The sequence below is a fragment of the Eucyclogobius newberryi genome, unplaced genomic scaffold, assembly GCF_026437365.1.
Source record: "Eucyclogobius newberryi isolate DKJ021-1_F unplaced genomic scaffold, fEucNew1.0.hap1 SCAF_17, whole genome shotgun sequence".
NCBI classification, from domain to species: Eukaryota; Metazoa; Chordata; class Actinopteri; order Gobiiformes; family Gobiidae; genus Eucyclogobius; species Eucyclogobius newberryi.
Genome location: NW_027315801.1, coordinates 7,734,219 through 7,754,645, shown reverse-complemented (window position 1 = coordinate 7,754,645; position 20,427 = coordinate 7,734,219). Strand labels below are relative to the sequence as shown.

Genomic DNA, 20,427 nt, shown 5'->3' with positions numbered 1-20,427 from the left:
ATGCTCTCGCTTCACGGGGCCTTTCTGTGTGGAGTTTGCATGTTCTCCCCGTGTCTGTGTGGGTTTCACAGATATGAAGATCATTAAACACATTGAATCGTAAACAAAAACAGCAAAACGAAGCTCTAATAATTAGTTTGGACGCTGAGAAAGCTTTTCATTCTGATCGCTGGCTTTATTTATCGAAAGTGCTGAACAGATTTCAAATGGACGACTTATTCTTAAAAATATTGTGGCTCTTTACGGTAATCCAAAATCAAGAATTAAAATCAACGGTCCCCTGACAAACCCACTGACTCTAGAAAGAGGAGTGAGACAGGGCTGTGCTTTGTCCCTCCTCCTGTTTGCCTTGTACTTGGGCCTTTTATTTTAATTTAAATGTGTTTCTTTTGATATTTAGTTGACTTCTACTTGTGTCCTGTATTGTTCTGTGTTTTATGTTTATTGATCTTCACTTCTGCCTCTGTTAATGACTTCAGAATCCATATAAAACGTTGCAAGAGTCCATTACAGAGCGTTGAGTAGTGAGCAAACCCTCTCGAGTCTGCATATCATCCGTACGAAGCCGTTTCCTCTCGCAAACATGTGGAACCCGGCAGCCTCCGCCCGCAGCCGCCGCAGTGAACCCGCGTTCGCATTCCAGGGGCGGACATTTTGGGACGCACTGACACAAGCCACTAAAAATATTCTCTAAAAATAAAGCAGAGCCCCAGCACGGGAAAACGACACGCTCTCAGAAGGTTAAGCGTTCAGTTCATCAAACCCGTCACGAGAATGGATGTTTTAGAGGAGAGAAAAGACCATGAACTATGACATTACGTGAAACTACTACTTCAATAAATAAATAAATAGTATAAACACTTAACTTAGTGTGATATTCCACTCTTTACACAGCTCAAACTAAGGCTGCGTTCACACTTATTATGTCATTATTTAGTCCTAAATTGAGACCATTTTAGTCCCTTTCTACATGTTTATTTTGTTATAAAGTTTCATTTGATTTAACAAAAATGTCTCTTAGATTTGTTTTCACGCCGTGTCCTCAATGTTGTTTGAATCATTAGTTCTATTCATTTTACCCTGACGTCTGAAATAATGTTGTAATGCAATAAAAATATTAACAATAATGTGGGCCTGGTTTAATTCCGTATTTTTTGCCAGAATGTGTGTGGTTATATGTGGCTAAAATGCTGTTTTAGTCATTATTTGCCATTTTATCCTACATTTACATCTGAAATAATTTGCCCCGTTTTCAGAATTTAAATCCAGGTTGTTTTACTCATTGTTTTATTGTGAAAAATCGTCTGTTCCTTGAGTCTACGCTAATTTTCTACAAGACATTATTTGTTATCTGATCCTATATTTATGATCTGAAATGATCTATAATCATTTTAACCTTGTTTACATCGTTGTTATTGATCGAAATGCTCTGGCTCTTTCTTAGTTGTTATCTTATCCTGCAATAATCGTCAGGAAAGATCGGCGTCCTTGTTGGACCGATATCACGGCGTTATTTTGATAACGATGTCTTGTTTTTATCGCGTATTTATAGTGCGAAACGCGTCGATCTCTGGCGCTGAAGGAATGCCTGGGTGACGCCCACCTGCCCTCGTCTCGACCAATCAGCGCGCGGCGGCCGTTTCAAGGCGCCCGCGGAGTCCCAACTGTAGAAAAACAAACCCGCCTGTTACGACTAAAACGGCGTCGTAAATCAAATCTATTTCGGTAAAACGTCCGCGGACGACGCCGCGCGCTCCAACCACTGACCGCCGCGCCGTTTCACCGCGCGCCGCCACCGCCGCGCCGATGTTGTTTATCCGTAGTAAGGGGCGCCTTGAAACCGCCGCCCCCCTTGCCCCATTTCGTCGGTTGTTTTCGTTCTCGCCATGAAAAACTCCATGTTGTAAAAGTGACGAGCACCGAGCGACGACGCGGCGGACGAACGGGGCTCCTCCGCCAAGACAAGCCCGCACCCGGCCGCACGGAGCCGCACGGGAGCCGCACGGAGCCTCGTGTTCCGCTCCACGTCGGCTTTGTGAAGACACACACGGCCGTAGCAGCAGCCGCGGAGCCCGAGGCGCGGCGGCCACACTGCGTCCCCACTCCGCTCGCGTGCTCCGCCGCCTTTCCACGGTGAACGTTGAGTTGAAGTCGTAGGTCCAGGAGCCGATGAGGGATGCCCACCCGGTCCCGAGGTCACGATCAGAGGATTTTGTCGCGGGTTCCGTGGTTTTCAGATGGAAAGTGTCATCACCCAAGTGCAGAAAGAAGACGTCCAAGCACCGAGCAAAGCAGGTGAGCTCCGCGCGCGGGTTAACGTTTGTTTGCACACATAAAATTCACATTTTTTGACGCATTTTTGTGCGTGAATGATTTTCAAAAAAAAACGGGAAACTCCAAAGTGCGTTTTGTCGAATTGACTCTTTCCCCCCCTCGAGCGTTTCCGCTGCTTCTGCATTTTTGTGATTAATTTTCAATCTAAAGCTGTTGTACCTGAGCCGCGCGCGTGTTTTTGACCATTTAACTGCTCTATTTTCTCAGTTTAAAGCCTTTTCTGCCATTTTACTGATTACATGTCGACTCAAACATGGGCAAAGCTCCTCTGCTCATGTCTCTCAGTTTAAGTCATGTATTTTTGAACAGTTTTTTCTATTTCAAAACACGTATTTTTGTCCATTTTAATCCCTCTGTTTTTCATTATTTTTTGCTTTTCATGTGATTATCTCTCATTGGAACACACATCTGCATTTTTGTCCTTTTTAATTGCCAACATTTCCAACAGTTTTTAAGACGAGATTTTTGTGATTAAAACATGTAATGACCAAAACAGCTGCTTTTTTTGTCCATTTAATCACTGTATTTTCCCCCATTTCTGCTTTTTTGTGATTAATTTTCATCAAGAACACGTCAGCCCAAATGACAAATCTCCTGTGTGTATTTTTGCCATTAATTCTCGCTATTTTTATTATTTTTTTCTACTTTTCTTGTGTAATTTATTCCCAACAAAAAACAAATACATGAAGCTTTTAATCATTTTTTTTCCTTCCATTTTGTTGATTTTATTTGAATTTTTCAGATTTTTTTTTCCCTTAAAAGCGTTAAACGTGGGGGGCCAGTTGACACTTTGCTTGTTTTGGCATCTCGGGCCCCCAGAGCACGGCCCCACGTTGCGAAACACTAGCCGTAACACAAAGCTGCGGGTCGGTTCAGAAGAGTTGAACTTGGAATACTTAAAACGTTTCCCGCCATTTTGATCTCTCAGTGAAACCGGTTTTGTTTCTGTTCCTCTGCCACGACGTGTTTAAATGATCGTTATTGCCGTGTTTACTACTAAACGCTGGCCAAACGAGCCGATGCGTCTTCACGTCCTCCTGTACTCGTGGAAAAGAGTCCGATATCCGACATTTCTCTGACTTTTTGTCGTTTTCGAAGACGTTGTAAGGTTCGCAACGCTCCAAACGACACAAATAACTCATGTGGTTGTTTGTTTGTGTAAATAATAACATGGTTGTACGCGAAATGGATATTGTTGTCGTGATTACAGTGTCATAATCATCTATTTCAAGCTATTTACAGTAATATATCCCAATGATTTTTGATGCGTTGGTGTTGTTTTTGTGTGTAAATGTGATATTGGCTGTTGTGTGTAAATATGTGTAAATGTGATATTGGCTGTTGTGTGTAAATGTGATATTGGCTGTTGTGTGTAAATGTGATATTGGCTGTTATCGTGTGTGAATGTGACATTGGCTGTTATCGTGTGTAAATGTGATATTGGCTGTTATTGTGTGTAAATGTGATATTGGCTGTTATTGTGTGTAAATGTGATATTGGCTGTTATTGTGTGTAAATGTGATATTGGCTGTTATTGTGTGTAAATGTGATATTGGCTGTTATTGTGTGTAAATGTGATATTGGCTGTTATTGTGTGTAAATGTGATATTGGCTGTTGTGTGTAAATGTAATATTGGTTGTTGTTTTTGTGTGTAAATGTGATATTGACTGTTGTTATTGTGTGTAAATGTGATTTTCTCCACAAACGGGAGCGATTCGGCGTCAGACTTCCAACATGTCACTGTTTTTCCTTGTTCTTCGTTACTCGTAGGTCCAAAGTAACATGAAGAAAGTAGAATATTGCAGTACTTGTGTGTCGAAATGGCTGTTGCACAATGACAGTTTGGCCGCTGGTGCCGTATGCAGTCGGTAAAGTGTTGGAAAAACCAGGTGCGATCGGCGTTGACAGTGGAATGCGCGCACACGCCCATCGCCACGGCCGCCGCTGCGTTTCAATGATCGCCGTGTTGTGACGCTTCCCTCTGCATTTTTCCCCATTGATTTAGATTCTTATCGTTTTGGATTATGAGTTTATTAGATAGTTTTGGCAAATCATTCAGGATTCTGCCCTAATATTAAACAGTTAACCATGTGGCAGGGCTGTAGACCTTTTAGTCAGTAAGTCGATTAATCGGTCGATGGTGTCTTGGGTGACGTTTTTGTGGGATTTTAAAAGATGTAGTGAGATTTGGTAGTGAATTGTGAGATTAATCTGCCCTTTTGTTACACTTAAATACACTGTTTACATGCCATGTTCTGTATGAATATTTGCACTTGTGTGATTTCTATGTCTCGCTGGTTTGTCGTGCACTTTTGGTACAGAAACGTAGAGATTCATAACCAGTTCGAGAGCCTTTCCCCGTCTACCAATCAGACGCACAGAACACGTCTACAGTCGACTACAGCTTGTCGACTACAGCTTGTAGTGTCCTTTTTCGATCTGAGCAGTCGTGTAACGCTGACAGTTACTGCGTGCGTTTCGCTTACTACAGCCCGAGCCGGGTTTGTCCAACACGTTTACACAAATACCACTTATAGTAAACCACTGCACGCATGTTTTTCTACGATGGAACGCGCCTGATGCCAGCACACGTTTGACCCAGCGTGCACCGATGAGACGGAAGAAGAGCAGTAAATTGCATATTTGTAGGTAAAAAGATGAGATAAGACGACGTTTATCAGTCCTACAACGGGGAATATTCAAGACGTACTCATTCCATCGACAAATCCTTATAAACCCATTTGTGTACTTATCAAAATTCAGTCGCAAACCGATTAATTGAGCAAGCGTCTAAAGCAGGCATGTCCAAACTAGGGCCCGGGGGCCAAATGCGGCCCTCAGTCCAATTTCTGTTGGCCCTCCAGCTTCCTGCTATGTCGGCCCAAACAACAAAAAGTAGTACTCTTTATTGGGAAATTGGGAAAATTCAGGCATATTGATGTTAGACCAACCTAATATTTATGTTCCAAGTCTAATTAAAGGTGTGGAGGCTCATCGCCATTACGTCAAATGCAAAATTTCGAATGATTCACTTTGTCATTCAACAAATTCAATATCGTCAAGTTGTTTGTGGCCCTCTGTCCCGTTTTAAGTTTCAAAATGCGGCCCTTGGTGAAAAAAGTTTGGACACCCCTGGTCTAAAGCAAGATTGCGTTTCGTCGCGCTTGGTTTAACTTTCGAACGGCGACTTCTCGTGAGCACGGTTTGTGCGGATGATTTACCATTTCTTTTTTACGGCTGTAAACTTTGGCTTCCGACAGGTTTTCCCACGCAGGGCTTGGCCTTGCGCAGTTCAATAACGTCTTCGCAGCTGTCGCGTCCATGTCCAAAAGTTGGGTAAAGTTAGTGGGTTTTCGCAGTCGGTCCAAACACGTCCAGGAGCGATAACGGGTTTGAGGAAAGGGTGAAATCTTAAGGGCGCAGCAAGGAGGGGTTTAAGGGCGCTTACTCCGACGAAAACCCTGCAGAGAGCCACAGACCGGGCTTCAGGTCACGGCAATAACCTCAATAATTACAGCCTTTTATGATTTGATATTTGTAACCATTCCAATTGTGACTTGAATTCATGTTTCAGGCTCAAACAGCACTTTTTACATGTTATTACACCTTTTACAGTTTGGAAATGGCTGAAAAAAAGGCCGTGAAAACAAAGGTATTTCTTAAAAAGTGCATGGTGTAACTGCCTGTCTGTTATGGTAAAACGTTGAAAAACATGTGACTTGGCCTTGACCTGTTCGTCTCTATGGCGATGGATACGTTGTCATATACCGAGGGACATTCCACACTAGGGCTTGGCAATATGTGAAAGATCATGGTCTTCTTCCTCATTCATTGATCGGTCAGGAAAGGAGACTATTGCGTTTTATTGAGTTTTCAGTTTCAAAGCTCAACTGTTTTGTCCTCTGTCTGAGCTGAGCGGTCACTAAAGTCCAGCAGACATGCACCATCTGATCCTAGCGGTCACTAAAGTCCAGCAGACGTGCACCAGAGCTCGGCCTCTGGAAGTCATGAGGAGAAGGAGCCGAACATGCTCCATCCGTCTTGTTATTGGGGTTCTAAATAACATTTATACATACATGTATAAATACAAGGTCTTCCATCTGACCAAAAGATGACGGTGTTTCAAATTGATTTTCTTAGCTTGATTTAGTCTTTATTTTGTCAATATTTTCTTGCCGTATATTGGACGAGCTTGGGTCTGTGCCGCCGCTGTACGCGGGTCTGTCCCGCCGCTGTACGCGGGTCTGTGTGTACACGGGTCTGTGTGTACGCTGGTCTGTGTGTACGCTGGTCTGTGTGTACGCTGGTCTGTGTGTACGCGGGTCTGTGTGTACGCGGGTCTGTGTGTACGCGGGTCTGTGTGTACGCGGGTCTGTGTGTACGCGGGTCTGTGTGTACGCGGGTCTGTGTGTACGCGGGTCTGTGTGTACGCGGGTCTGTGTGTACGCGGGTCTGTGTGTACGCGGGTCTGTGTGTACGCGGGTCTGTGTGTACGCGGGTCTGTGTGTACGCGGGTCTGTGTGTACGCGGGTCTGTGTGTACGCGGGTCTGTGTGTACGCGGGTCTGTGCCGGCGCTGTACGCAGGTCTGTGCTGCTGGTGCATGTTATATAACCTCAGAGGGCGGGAAAATCCACACTGCCTCCAACAGAAAAACAGCCTCAGCTTTAAACTAACGACAAACACGGAAAGAGCTGCAAGAAGGAGCTCGTAACAACTGTGCACTATTTAGTCTTGGTCTAGTCTTGGTCTAGTCCTGGTCCTGATCTGGTCCTGGTTCAGACCCGGTTTAGTTTGTATATTCAACAGAAGTATGTCAAACCTGATTTAATACATTTAAGGACATTTTAAGTACCCGAAAAGGCGCCAAGGCGACTCGGTCCCGGGGCCGAAGGCGACTCGGTCCCGGGGCCGAAGGCGACTCGGTCCCGGTGGATGTCGTCGTATCAATTTTTTGGTGTTTGAATTGCTGTAAGACAAACACATCATGGTTTAACGATTCTTCAGATCATGACAAACATTTTGTCTAACATTATTATCACTCCATTATCTCACTTTCGGAAGGACAAAATACATTTTATGTGACAAAAACGGCACGATATAAAAGAACTTAATGTATTAATATATTTTTAGATTGATTTAAAAATACTTTATTTAATAAATAATAAAAAATAATTTTATTTTTTGGTTCTTACGATTATATTCTGACCTGAATAATCCCGATTATTGATTACATTTTTCTAGCCACGCCCCTGTTACCGTGGAGCTCCTAAAATCCTACAAAAGGTGATCAGCTGCAGAATAAAGTCTGGCGGTAATGCAACACTTGGATGCCAACCACCATAAAACAACAACAACAACAACAACAACTTAAATCAGGCAAGAACCCCCTCCCCTCAGCCAGGAGGCCCCTCCCCTCAGCCAGGAGGCCCCTCCCCTCAGCCAGGAGGCCCTCCCCTCAGCCAGGAGGCCCCTCCCCTCAGCCAGGAGGCCCCTCCCCTAAGCCAGGACTACTGAAGGCTACTGAACACTTTAATGAGCACTTTAATAAGCACTTTAATACTTCATGTTAGAAATACTTTACACTGCACTATTGTACTGTTCTTGTTGTTGGTATATATTCAACCCGTTTTATTTTTCTTGCCCTTATTTTTATGGTATTTATCATGGTCCATACTTTTTACTGTTATTATTCTTATACACTTGTATATCATATAGAAGTTCTTGGATTGTGAATATTGTTACACTTTTGTTCACTTACAATGGCAATAAAACCTTTTGTCTGATAAACTGGCTGCACAAAGCAGAACTTTTGACAGAATATATAATACTGTGCTATATTTATTTTGGTTCTTTATGATCAATTAATAAAATGGGCCTCTATTTAATTGGCTCCTATAAAATCCCAGCTCTGTCAACATAGTTAATTTAAACAGATGAATATTCAATGTATATAAAACAAATATAGATTTAATGCATTTCATTTGAATAAATCAGGAGGTCCACATGAGGATGGGAGGGCATCTGACAGTGATGGACAGCCTCTCACTGAAAAACGTCGCATTTGTTTTTCTTGCATCACACTTTGTTTGTTGTGTCAGAAGTTTCCTGGAGCCGAGTCTTAAACGTGTTCTTTAACATAGTTGACATTCTGTTTAAAGGCGCCGCACCCGAGTTTACACTTAAAACTGTGAAAACTCAGCTGTTGTTGAGAGACATTTTATTTACATGCGACGCAAGTACGCGTGCGGCGTACGCTCTGATTCGGTCGGATCCATTGGCCCGCAGGTTGGCGGTGCGATCGCAGCTGCCTCGTGTGAATACTGCCATTGTGTCCTTGGGCAAAACACTTAACCCGACTCGCCTCCAGTGTCTGCGATGGTGGGTGAATGGTTCCTTGATGTAAAGCACTTTGAGTGCCTTGAGGGTAGAAAAGCGCTATATAAATGTGACCATTTACTTGATTTGACACGTTCAGTGACTTGAAGCTTTTAGAAAGAGAATATTTATGAGTGTTTTATAGATTCTAACCTGAAATGGTTTAATTGAATAATGTCACTGTCTTTTGATCGTTGCAGATTTATAGCGAATGCTATAGCGAAGTGACTGTTTTTAAAGTCCATTCACCTTCACCACAAAGAGAAGCACATAAAGCATTTCCAGTGAGATAAAAACTTATCGAGCTGAATTACTGAAGTCTTTTTAGTTGTGTTGTGTGTTTTCTGACATGCCTGACGTGCTGGTGTGTCTTTCTGCCCCAAGGGCGGGTGAGCCGGACAAGCCTGAAGGAGCCGCGCAGCTGTAACCTCCTGAGGGCGCTCTTCTGCTGCATCCGCGCTCAGGATGAACCCAAGCCGACGCCCCTCCCCCCTCCGCCATCACTACAGCCGCTGCTGCAGGAGCCGCACGAGAACGGCACGCTCGCCAAGGTGAGTGCCTTTACGACTGGCCAACGGCGCCACCAACGAGAACTCGGGGTGGCGTGTTCTGCTCGAGCTCGAACTCATTACATCAGCGTTTCCCCATCGTTAGTTTACTCAAAGTTCCTGTTTTGTCCTGCAACTGAGGCTCGAGTGCTCAGAAAATGTCTGTCCTCACCCACCCCCTGTCCCTGCCCACATCCCTGTACTTAGATGAGATTGACAGTGTGACACATGTAGAGTTAAAAAAATGTCACGTAGCGACTTTTCAAAAATAAAAACATGCAAATGACAATATGCTGACAATCTGCTGCCGGCTTATCCTGGCGAAGAGGCGGGGTTTATCCCGGCGAAGAGGTGGGGCTTATCACTGCATTAGAAATTGTACTGTCTATGTTTTGAAATGCAGTTTGATTCGAATCAAAAAGGCGGAAAATGTGACTTTAAAAACTCAGAGATGCGCCTCTGGATGACCACCTAATGACATCATGCAGTGGATCCACGTGCGTTTTGAGCTTGGGAAAGGAGACTGACTAAAACAAATGCAAGATTACTTCAATGAAACGGAACAAAACACAAGTTTCTGTTGATTTGTTCATGTTTTAGACAAAAAATCATATAAAGTTCTATAAAATATTAGACATTTAAAGAGGACCGAGACCAAAACCGGGCTTTTTTATTGAAATGTTTTAATTTCAATAAAAAGCTGCACATTTCTGTCTTTTCTGATGAACATGACGGTACGTTTGGTTTCATAACACGTAGCGCGGCCTCTGTGTTTGCTTAAGCTCTTACTTCCTTATTATCCTCGCACAAATAAACCTGTGGAAGAATAAAGGACGTGTGTTTCAAAGAATGCTCCACTCTGGACACGCCCCCTCTCCGGACATGCCCCCGCTATGGACACGCCCCCTGCTATGGACACACTCCCGCTCCGGACACGCCCCCACGCAAAAATAACTATTTATTACAAAAAAAGGACCAAATATTTTAAATTTTCATCAATTATACGCAATTTTTTGTCAATATGCTCCATCTCTAGAAGCTTTCCAACACCATATTTCCACTGTTATTTAGTCAGAAAATCCCAAATAAATAATAAATAATGAATAAAGAAGTACGTTTAGTTTGAGTGATTTATACACGTTCTGATCGTAACTATAGCTGCAGATTATTATATTGTCTCGTTTACCCTCACATGAAAGGGGATTCTTGGGAGGGACAGTGGGCTCGTGTTGCTGTGCGTTTTATAAAAAGATTTCTGACTCTTGCATCAGTCGTACGGCGCGTTCATTAGTTATGTAACACATCCAGAGAGTCTATTAAGAGCAGAAGGGACGATGTCATAATCTCGCCGCTCGGGCTTTGGCCAAGCTTCGTTCAAAGGAAAAAGATAGAATAAACTGCATTTATTATTATTGTGTTTCGGGAGGCGAGCGGTGTGTTCATGCACAAACACAACTTCAGTCAATCTGAGCTGTAAACCCGCAGAAGTTTATTCCACAGTGTTTTGCTTTTGTAAAGTTACTTTTTTGGATGTACAAATGATGCAACAATGCATATGTTTACCGTATTTTCCCGAGTATAAGTCGCACCAGCCAAAAAATGCATACTAGAGAAGAAAAAAACATAAGTCTGATTGGAGTATGAAATGCGGTTGCAAGTGTGAAAATAACAAATATTATAATATATTATATCACATATAAGTCGCTCCGGAGTATAAGTATAAATATAAGTCGCACCCCGGCCACAACTGTGAAAAAAGGTGCGATTTATAGTCCGGAAAATACGGTAATCTTTAAGGAACATGTTAAATCACCTCTGACCCGTACGACCCATTGAACTAAAACACACTTAAAATATAGATGTTTTTTATTTAGCAAAAAACAACAACAACAAAAGTAGTTTAAAGTAGTTTTAAAGAGTCACATGAAAATACATGAAACACAGATTGTATTAAGTACAGGCTGCTGTTAAGTGCCGTTTTATTGATATTATTGCAATGTTTTAATGTTCTCTTAACAACATAATTTAAGTGATATTAAAACGGATTTGATCATGCCTTAATGTTCATCCAACCCAACTAGAATCCTGGTTTGAGTTTAACTGTGTGTGTTTCCCAGGAGCCCGAGCCGAGCCTTCTGCCCGAGGTGAAGAGCCAGGACCAGGGAAAGATCTGTGTGGTCATCGACCTGGACGAGACGCTGGTGCACAGCTCCTTCAAGGTAAAGACCCAGAACCAGGTCTGAACCAGGTCTGAACCAGGTCTGAACCAGGTCTGAACCAGGTCTGAACCAGGACTGAACCAGGACTGAACCAGGACTTATGGGAGGGCATCTGAGCGTGTGACTGGAGCGTTTACAGTTTGTGATCAAACGTGCTGTGGTTTTATGTAGAGCAGAGGCTGTTATGTAATGTCTTTTCTCTCTCTCCCTTTCCACCCCTCGCTCTCTCCTCTTCTTTGTCTCTCCCTCCTCTCGCGTCTCTCTCCTTCTCTCTTTTCCTCTTCCCATTCCTCTTCCTTCTTTGCTTCTCTTCTTTCTCTTCACTCTTACTTTCTCCCTTCCTCACTCCTTTGCTCTTCTTTGTCACCCTCTCTTGCCTCTCTTCTTTCCCTTTCACTTTCTTCTTTCTCTCCCTTCCTCGCATCTCTCTCACTATCTCTCCTGCTCTTCTCTCTCTCTCTCTCTCTCTCTCTCTCGCTCTCGCTCTCGCTCTCGCTCTCTCTTTCCCCCCCCCTCCCTCCCTCTCCAGCCCGTCAGTAACGCAGACTTTATCGTTCCCGTGGAGATCGAGGGAACCACACACGAGGTAAGCTTCTTCTGCTTCTGCTGCGGCGGTAGAACACACTCTGCACGCGCTCGTGTTTACCATGTTTCCGTGCTTGTTGTTTCCGTGCTTGTTGTTTCCGTGCTTGTTGTTTCCGTCCCGTGTCCTTTTCCTCTTCCTTCGGCCTGTTGTTGGCGGGAAAGGGGTGTGTCCGTGCAGCAGCTCCTCGAGCTGAAAAAGGGCTGGGTTTTCTTGTTGTAAACAGGATTCACCCGCGGCGCAGGGAGCCCTCTGCTGGACACGGCTGGAACTGAATGTGAAAATCATGTCTTGATTATGGAACAACATTTCCAACAAATGCCACTATAAATGCATAGGATCAGTCTTTTTTTAATGTCACGTTTTATGTTTATCATTATACATCATTAAGTTTAATCAAATAAGGAAAATCGTGAATACAATCAGCCTGTTTCAGCGTTTTCTGTCTAAAAATACTACATTTGTGTCAGATGGTCAGACCTTGGCGCTAATGCAATATATTTTTGTTCTGTGTCCGTTATATATATTGTGATATTGATCATTTTGGCCCAAACAAATCATATTTTTGTCAATATCTTGTCTGCATTAACTCTGTGAATACATTTAATTTGAATGTATTTAATTCAAAATGACTATCAAATGGAAACATGTACTCGCAATAATATTTGACAAAGTTATTTGCATTTAACAGCACGTGGTTTATAGGACCAAATGTGACGTTCAAAGTATGATGTGTTTGAAGTTTTGCTCTTGTTCATGGTGTGTGTGTGCGCGTGCGTGTTCATGGTGCGTGTGTTGTGTGTACGTGTTGATGGTACGTGTGTGTTCATGGTGTGTTGTGTGTACGTGTTGATGGCGCGTGTGTGTTGTGTGCACGTGTTGATGGTGCGTGTGTTGTGTGTACGTGTTGATGGTGCGTGTGTGTTCATGGTGTGTTATGTGTACGTGTTGATGGTGCGTGATGTGTACGTGTTAATGGTGCGTGTGTGTTGATGGTGTGTGTGCGTGCATGTCCATGGTGTGTGCGTGCATGTTCATGTTGTGTGTACGTGTTGATGGTACGTGTGTGTTGTGTGTACGTGTTGATGGTGCGTGTGTTGTGTGTACGTGTTAGTGGTGCGTGTGTGTTCATGGTGTGTTGTGTGTACGAGTTGATGGTGCGTGTGTGTACGTGTTGATGGTGCGTGTGTGTGTTGTGTGTACGTGTTGATGGTACGTGTGTGTTGTGTGTACGTGTTGATGGTGCGTGTGTTGTGTGTACGTGTTAGTGGTGCGTGTGTGTGTTCATGGTGTGTTGTGTGTACGAGTTGATGGTGCGTGTGTGTACGTGTTGATGGTGCGTGTGTGTGTGGTGTGTACGTGTTGATGGTGCGTGTGAGTGTGTGTGTGTGTGTGTGTTCATGGCGTGTGTTGTGTGCATGTTCTGGACGCGCTTATAGCTCCGCCTGAGTGAAAGTCGACCCGGGACTGGCCGTTCCGCAGAGAAATCCTGACCGCTACCCGGTTCAAGTAATCCAGGATAGGCTGTTTACCCGCACGGCCTACTCTCGATTACTTGCTGCGGGCGGCGCTCAAAAACGCCACAAGAGGAAAACGTGTTTGGGACCGAGGCATTCTCCAGATATGAGTTCAGAAATGTGATCTTAAATGTGTTTATTATTTCATGTAGTCAGAGTCCATAGATTACATGTGTTTTCCATAGATGAAATGTGTTTTTCTCCCACTGACACAAAGATCAGGCCTTAAAGGAGCAAACTGTACAAGAGTCTGACAGAACGCACTCAAGCATTTGTTCATATTTAATTCCAAGCCTGATTTATGAAAGTTTAATGTTTTTTTTTTAATGAGGTTAATTTGAATTTTTATGCAAATTTTCAGTCAGCTCTAGTTTCCTCAAATACTAAATCCTAAATCTAGTTATTATTTTGCAACTCATGTCAACAAAATGTAGACATTTTTCAGATTTGATGCCAAATTTATGCGTATTTATAAGTTTAAATTAAGTTTTTTTCCCATTCACCAGCATACTCCACTTTAGTTTTTATACAAATTGTGAGAAGAAACAGATTTACTCCAGTTTGTGTTCACGCCCCTACCCTTTTTAAAGCTGGTTTTACATTTCTTTTGTGCTCTTTTCCTTTTTAAATCCATAACTCGAGTGTGTAAATAAAACCTGTTCACACATGGAACTTAACTGCACAGTTATAACCACAGAAACCAAGCTTGTAATCAAAGAAATGAGCAGTGGTACTTTTTAAAAATTACTATTATAATCATCTATTTGTATTATTATTTTATTTATTATTTTTTTCAATTATTTTCCCCCCAATTATCATTTTGATCTGCTATTTATTATTATTATTTTTCTATTTATTTGTATTATTTCTTTCTATTTTCACTTTTATTATTACTAATTATTACTTAGGCTTCCTTAGCACATGCGCCGGCTTTGGCTAAAAGCTGGTCAGTTCCCAGCTCCGGCGGCGTGTGTGACCGGGTCATGTGACCGGGTCATGTGAACACGCTCTGCTCCGGTAGACGCCCGCTCTGAGTCTCTGCGTGTGTGTGTCGTCCTCAGGTCTACGTGATGAAGCGGCCGTACGTGGACGAGTTCCTGCGGCGAATGGGCGAGCTCTTTGAGTGTGTGCTGTTCACCGCCAGCCTGGCCAAGGTACATGCCCACAGCCAAAGAAGCGCTGCAGATACTGACCGTTCCTCCTGATGCTGACCCTGACCCTCCTTCTCTGTGTGTGCTGACCCTCCTTCTCTGTGTGTGCTGACCCTCCTTCTCTGTGTGTGCTGACCCTCCTTCTCTGTGTGTGCGCTGACCCCTCTGTGTGTGTGCGCTGACCCCTCTGTGTGTGTGTGCTGACCCCTCTGTGTGTGTGTGTGCTGACCCCTCTTTGTGTGTGCGCTGACCCCTGTGTGTGTGTGCGCTGACCCCTCTGTGTGTGTGCGCGCTGACCCCTCTGTATGTGCGCGCTGACCCCTCTGTGTGTGCGCGCTGACCCTAACCCTCCTGTGTGTAGATTCACTCTGCTCCATGTTTGCCGCTTTAACCTAATTTCTGAAACATGTGGGTGTAATACCTCTTTCATCCAGGAGGGGTCCATCGTAGAAGAAGATTGTTGTTTCCTGGGGCGAGTGTGAGTCAGTGACAATAGGAGGCTGATGCCCATTAAAAGACTGATGGTAAACAAGAGGCTAGTTTGATAGAAAACAAAAAGGTTTAGTTTCTGGTGAAACCAATAACACCCACCGGGCAAGACCTACTCGGAGTAGGACAAATATCTGAGTTTGCGGTCTTGATTCTCAGATTGAGAATGACTCTTGGATGAGAGTCGAAACGTATCGTTTATACAAGTAAAGTCCAGAGTCCAGATGAAACAACTGAATATTTTTCTGCTCATTTCAGAAGAACAAACAAACTGGACGAGTCAGTCAGATTTCATTTCCCCGCAGACATTTAGAAAAACCCAATAAAGAGTTTAAAGGCACGACTGATGATGTCACGATTTAGAGTTACAATTTAAAGGGCCCATGACACGTGGATGATCAGCCAATCAGCAGTGTTTGTGTTCATGTTCTTGTTCGTTAGCACATGGCACATTTTATTCTGAAAGTCTGTGGAGAAAACAAAGGAGATTTACTTTTGGACCAAAGTGTTGGGCTCTTTGTTTATGTCCAATAGAATGTTGTAGAAGAGCAGCCCTGATCCTCTCCTCTCCTCCCCCTCCTCTCCACTCCTCCCCCTCTCAGTACGCAGACCCAGTGACCGATCGTCTTGACCAGTGCGGCGTGTTCCGGGCTCGTTTGTTCCGTGAGTCGTGTGTTTTCCATCAGGGATGTTACGTCAAGGACCTGAGTCGTTTGGGCCGCGACCTGCACAAGACCCTGATCCTGGACAACTCGCCCGCCTCCTACATCTTCCACCCGCACAACGCCGTACGTTGCACGCCACACGCTACACGCCACGTCACACGCCACGCGTCACACCACACGTCACACCACGCCACACTCACACAGCACTAAAGACAGCTCCTTCAGCTTCATGATTGTGTGGAACCATCTTATCCTTGGTCAAGTCTTGTTTAGACCTGGTTTGGACTCATTTTAGCTCGATGTGTTTTCATGAGGCAAAACACTTCTCCTGCTTCTCCTTTTCATACACTTTACATCAAGGAACCTTTCAGCTATTCACAAAAGGCTTTTACTGCAAGCCTTTTAACTTTAAAGATGGGCTGCAACCGCTCTTAAAGCATTCGGTTACCAAGGCGGTTGCTATGGCGTTTTCTCGGGTTTGGCCGAATTAACTCGTGAATTTTTTTTGTCATTTGTTAAAACTAACTGTCTAGACTTCTTTGTGAAAAAGAAGCTGTGCAATAATGGGAGACATTCATAAAATCTACTTAAGTCGGCTTATTCTAAACGAGTTCGCCTGGTTCTCCTGGATGTATGAAACGTGTGTTTGTGCAGGTTCCGGTGCTGTCGTGGTTCGACGACCTGGAGGACGCGGAGCTGCTAAACCTTCTGCCCGTGTTTGAGGAGCTGAGTCAGGCCGAGGACGTCTACTCGTGCCTGGACCAGCTGCGCGGACACTGACCATGAACTGGACCTTAGAAACCACACAGAAACCACAGCCGAGTTTTCTCCGAGACGGTCAGGAGTAGGTTACGTTCACGTGTCGGAGATGATCTGGACAGGAGGAACTTTAGCTTCGTCACCATCGGTTCACAAGCTCGTCTTCTCACAAAAAACATTTGTGAAAACGTACGTTGAGCTTGGATCATTTGAGTTGACTTTGCCAGTTTTTGTTTCATGTGGATAAACCCAGTACCATAAACCAGGACTTAACATCTACATTCTGAACGTTAATATTTAATTCTAACCTGTCCTCCATCTTCACGTGAACGCAGCCTATTCCACGTTCTCGGAGTCAAACTCGAGATTTACAACCACTGTTCGAAAGCACAACGCCGTCGCTAACGTTAGCCGTTAGTGCGCTGCTCTCAAAGTTAGCAGGAACGTTTGGGGTTTTATTTGCCAAAGCCAAAGCCTTCCTGTTCCGACTTGACTCTTTTTCACGTTGTGTTTTTGTATCGTATTTGTGCCTTTTTAAGGAACAATACATCAGCCTTTTTCAAACCTTCTCATCACCGTTTTATACACGTCGGTTCTTTTCTAACGAGATCTATTTTTAAAACCGTGAATGTGGCTCTTTCTATGCAAAACGCAGCTCTACAGTTTATGAACAGTACCTCGAACCCCATCCGCGACCGCCGTGAACTTTGATGGCTTAAAAACACGTCAAACTTCCCACCGGTCGAGCGTTAGCCTTATGAAGTGTATTTCGGGCTCGGGCTGTCGATGGGCTAAAGTCATTCTGCGGCGATCTGGTAAAGAACACATGCGGAATATTTCTTCTGTGGACGATGTTTGGAGAGCAGACACTGGATGATCTGAATGCTGGCACACAGGAAGTCCATTATCACCCACGGGTTTGACGACGTTCATGCATTTGCGTTTATTATTTCGGGACGACTTCTTCGCCGCACGAACCGGACAGATCTGCGCGAGTTTTCCCGATTTGAATTCAGAAGTTAAACGCAACTTAAATGCGATCGTCTGAAGCTGAACGATCTGCGGGAGCGACTGTGTTTCAAGTGCAATTCGACTTTTTCCACAGCAGATTATTTGGCTTCACGTGAGGAAAATCGGTCGGATTCCGGAAGTGCGGGAACGAATCCGTCGGGCGTTCAGGTGTGGTTAAGGCGAGGTCAGGCCAATTCGCAAATGCCAGCAATTTATTAAACAAAATGACGCGTCTTTTGAACGGGAGAAAGTCCTGTAAATGTTGCACGTACCGCGGCGCTCGAACCCGTGATTATGGAACATTTTTAAGGCTTTTCTCGTCCATATTTTGTTTTAAATGCTGACTCTTCTGAATTCAAGCGCGTGAAACTCCCGCAGAGGCGTCTGGCGGCGCGTCACAGACCGGTGCCTTGATCATTGGACAGAGAGTGTTTGACCTTTTGAGATTTTTAGGCCTAAACTTTTAGTGTCATGCTGTGCGTGAAACACTGTCTAAGCGGAGCCACGCGGGGGCGCCGCTGAGCAACACTTGAAACTATCAAAGTGGTGATTTTTGAGATGTATTGCTGTTTTTATATTTATTGGGCACGTTTTCCTTGTCCAATACTTTTTAATGCATTTTGTATTATGATCATTCGGCCTGTACTTAGGCCCGCCTTGTGTAAGTAGATGTTCATTTGTGCCTAAAATGTCCTCTTCCCGCTCACGTGTCGTTGAACACGCAGGTTTATCACGTGTTGTTGAACACGCAGGTTTATCACGTGTCGTTGAACACGCAGGTTTATCAGGCGTGTTTCCCCTCCACACTACGTATGTTGGCACTGTTTTTTTTGCATGTTCGAGATGAAAGATGAGTACAAATGTTTCCGTTGTGTTGAACGACCAAATACTCGGCAGCCACAATGTAAAGTCTCTGAATCCAACTGTATCTGACCCAACCAAAAGAAGAAAATAAAAACGTGAGATATTCAAACTTACCGTGTTGTCATATTTCCATGTAAACGGCAGAAGAATAAGAACGCCAAAAGGTGTCTGGATAAATCATGTTTCATATATTTTTTATCTGATCCAGCCAAATGGAAAAAAAGTCTCGAAATGTAGCATGTTTTTGAGGGAAATATTCTACAAACATCTGAGTAAGAATGCCAAAAGTTATCAAGATAAGTAATACTTTATATAAATTTATCTGATCTTTTATCTTTTTTTGGATTTGTGGATTTATTGGTACAAATTATGCTTTAAATTTGTATCTGATTCTACAAGTATTTCAGAAATAAAACGCAAAGTCTTAAAACAAAACGGCAGCAAAACAAACCACCTTTTATTGCAAACGTGAAAGAAAACGCAGTAAAATATTAATCTAGATAAATCATGATTTAATAATAACTAATATAAACTATCAAAATAGTCTATGCATATTAAATAAACCACATAGAATGTAATTTAAAAAGATAAAAGTGACGCAGATGTACAGTTTACACGTCTCTGCTTCAGGCGGCCATTTTACGTGCGGCGTGAGTCCCATTTCTCTGCAGCGCGTTCACTCGTCTCCTCGAATCCTTGTTTCCTCGGCTGTCAATCACGCCCACTGAGCGAGGACACCTCTCTCTTCTCATTGGCCTTCTGTACTCGGTGGGCGGGATTTACAGCTGAGGAATCCAGGAGTTGAGGATTCGAGGAGACGAGAGAGGAAACGAGACCGGCCCGCGCCGTAAGCCACGCCCAGAGGATAAAAAGTGAAAGAAACTACACATTAAATTAAACTACTACTAAATATTTTACTAAAATCAGAAATATTTTTCAATATCTTTCCAGCTTCTTTTGGCCGTTTCCATAGTGATATCAGTGGTATATAAAACTAAAGAGAGGAGATTTCATTGACGCTAGATTTATGGGTAACCTACAACTGCAACACACTTTTCTATGGGCAGGATCTGACCATCCAGTGACCATCCAGTTCTGTTAAACTTCCTAAAGTTTTATTTTCAACATATCTACATGATATGCAAAGGAAATGACCGGGTCACAGTGGCTCAATATGTAAAAAGAATGTGTGCGTTTGATTCCTTTCCGCTTTGATCCCGCGAGCTTTGAAGACGATGGAACATTAACGCAGAGGTACGAGTCAGATCTATAAAGTCTGGCGGTGATGTAACGCTTGGATACTAGCCGCCATAAAACACCAAAGAAGAAGAAGCGGCGGTCATTAAAAGTAACACAACAGCAACAGCAGAAAGCAGTCTGTGTGTGACGGTTGTGGACCCACAGTGGTAAAAGTGATCCACAGTGACGGAAGTAAGGTGAGTCCATGTCACGAGGGCTGTCCCAGAAGCAGTGGGGGGCGTGGCTGTGCAAGAGGGTGTGGGGGGCGTGGCTGTGCAAGAACCTGTGGGGGGCGTTTTTTATAAGAGCTCTATCCACATCTTACCCCAGACCGGGTCACCTTCAACCGCCTAGCGTCCACCACCGTAGCTCCAGTCAAATTCTCCTTAACTTCATCCACAGACGTCGCCGTAGGGACACCTACGATAACTCCTCTGACCGTGTTTCTTTCAGCATCAGACACAAGAATGTCCTTTCCACCCAGACGTTTAGTTCCAATCGCATTCCGTTGCTGAGCCGCGTCCTTGCACACGACCAGCAGCGAGCCATCTCTAAGGACACTCGCACTCTTGATCACTCCCACAGCTACAGTTAGGCTCTTTGACAATGACACTGAATTCCACTCCTTAAAGGATGCACTATCCTGTGCAAGCTTTATGATCACCTTACA

General features: G+C 43.8%; 1 protein-coding gene across 1 annotated transcript; it reads left to right on the top strand.

Annotated features, from left to right (window-relative positions):
* The first annotated feature begins 1,906 nt into the window (after positions 1–1,906).
* On the top strand, positions 1,907–18,631 carry ctdsp2 (CTD (carboxy-terminal domain, RNA polymerase II, polypeptide A) small phosphatase 2). The gene is made up of 8 exons (XM_072448886.1): positions 1,907–2,295; positions 9,097–9,263; positions 11,378–11,479; positions 12,009–12,065; positions 14,641–14,733; positions 15,822–16,007; positions 16,539–18,379; positions 18,434–18,631. Exons 1-7 carry the CDS (start codon positions 2,238–2,240, stop codon positions 16,662–16,664), a joined length of 789 nt encoding a protein of 262 aa, XP_072304987.1. The 5' UTR covers positions 1,907–2,237; the 3' UTR covers positions 16,665–18,379; positions 18,434–18,631.
* The last annotated feature ends 1,796 nt before the right edge of the window (positions 18,632–20,427 follow it).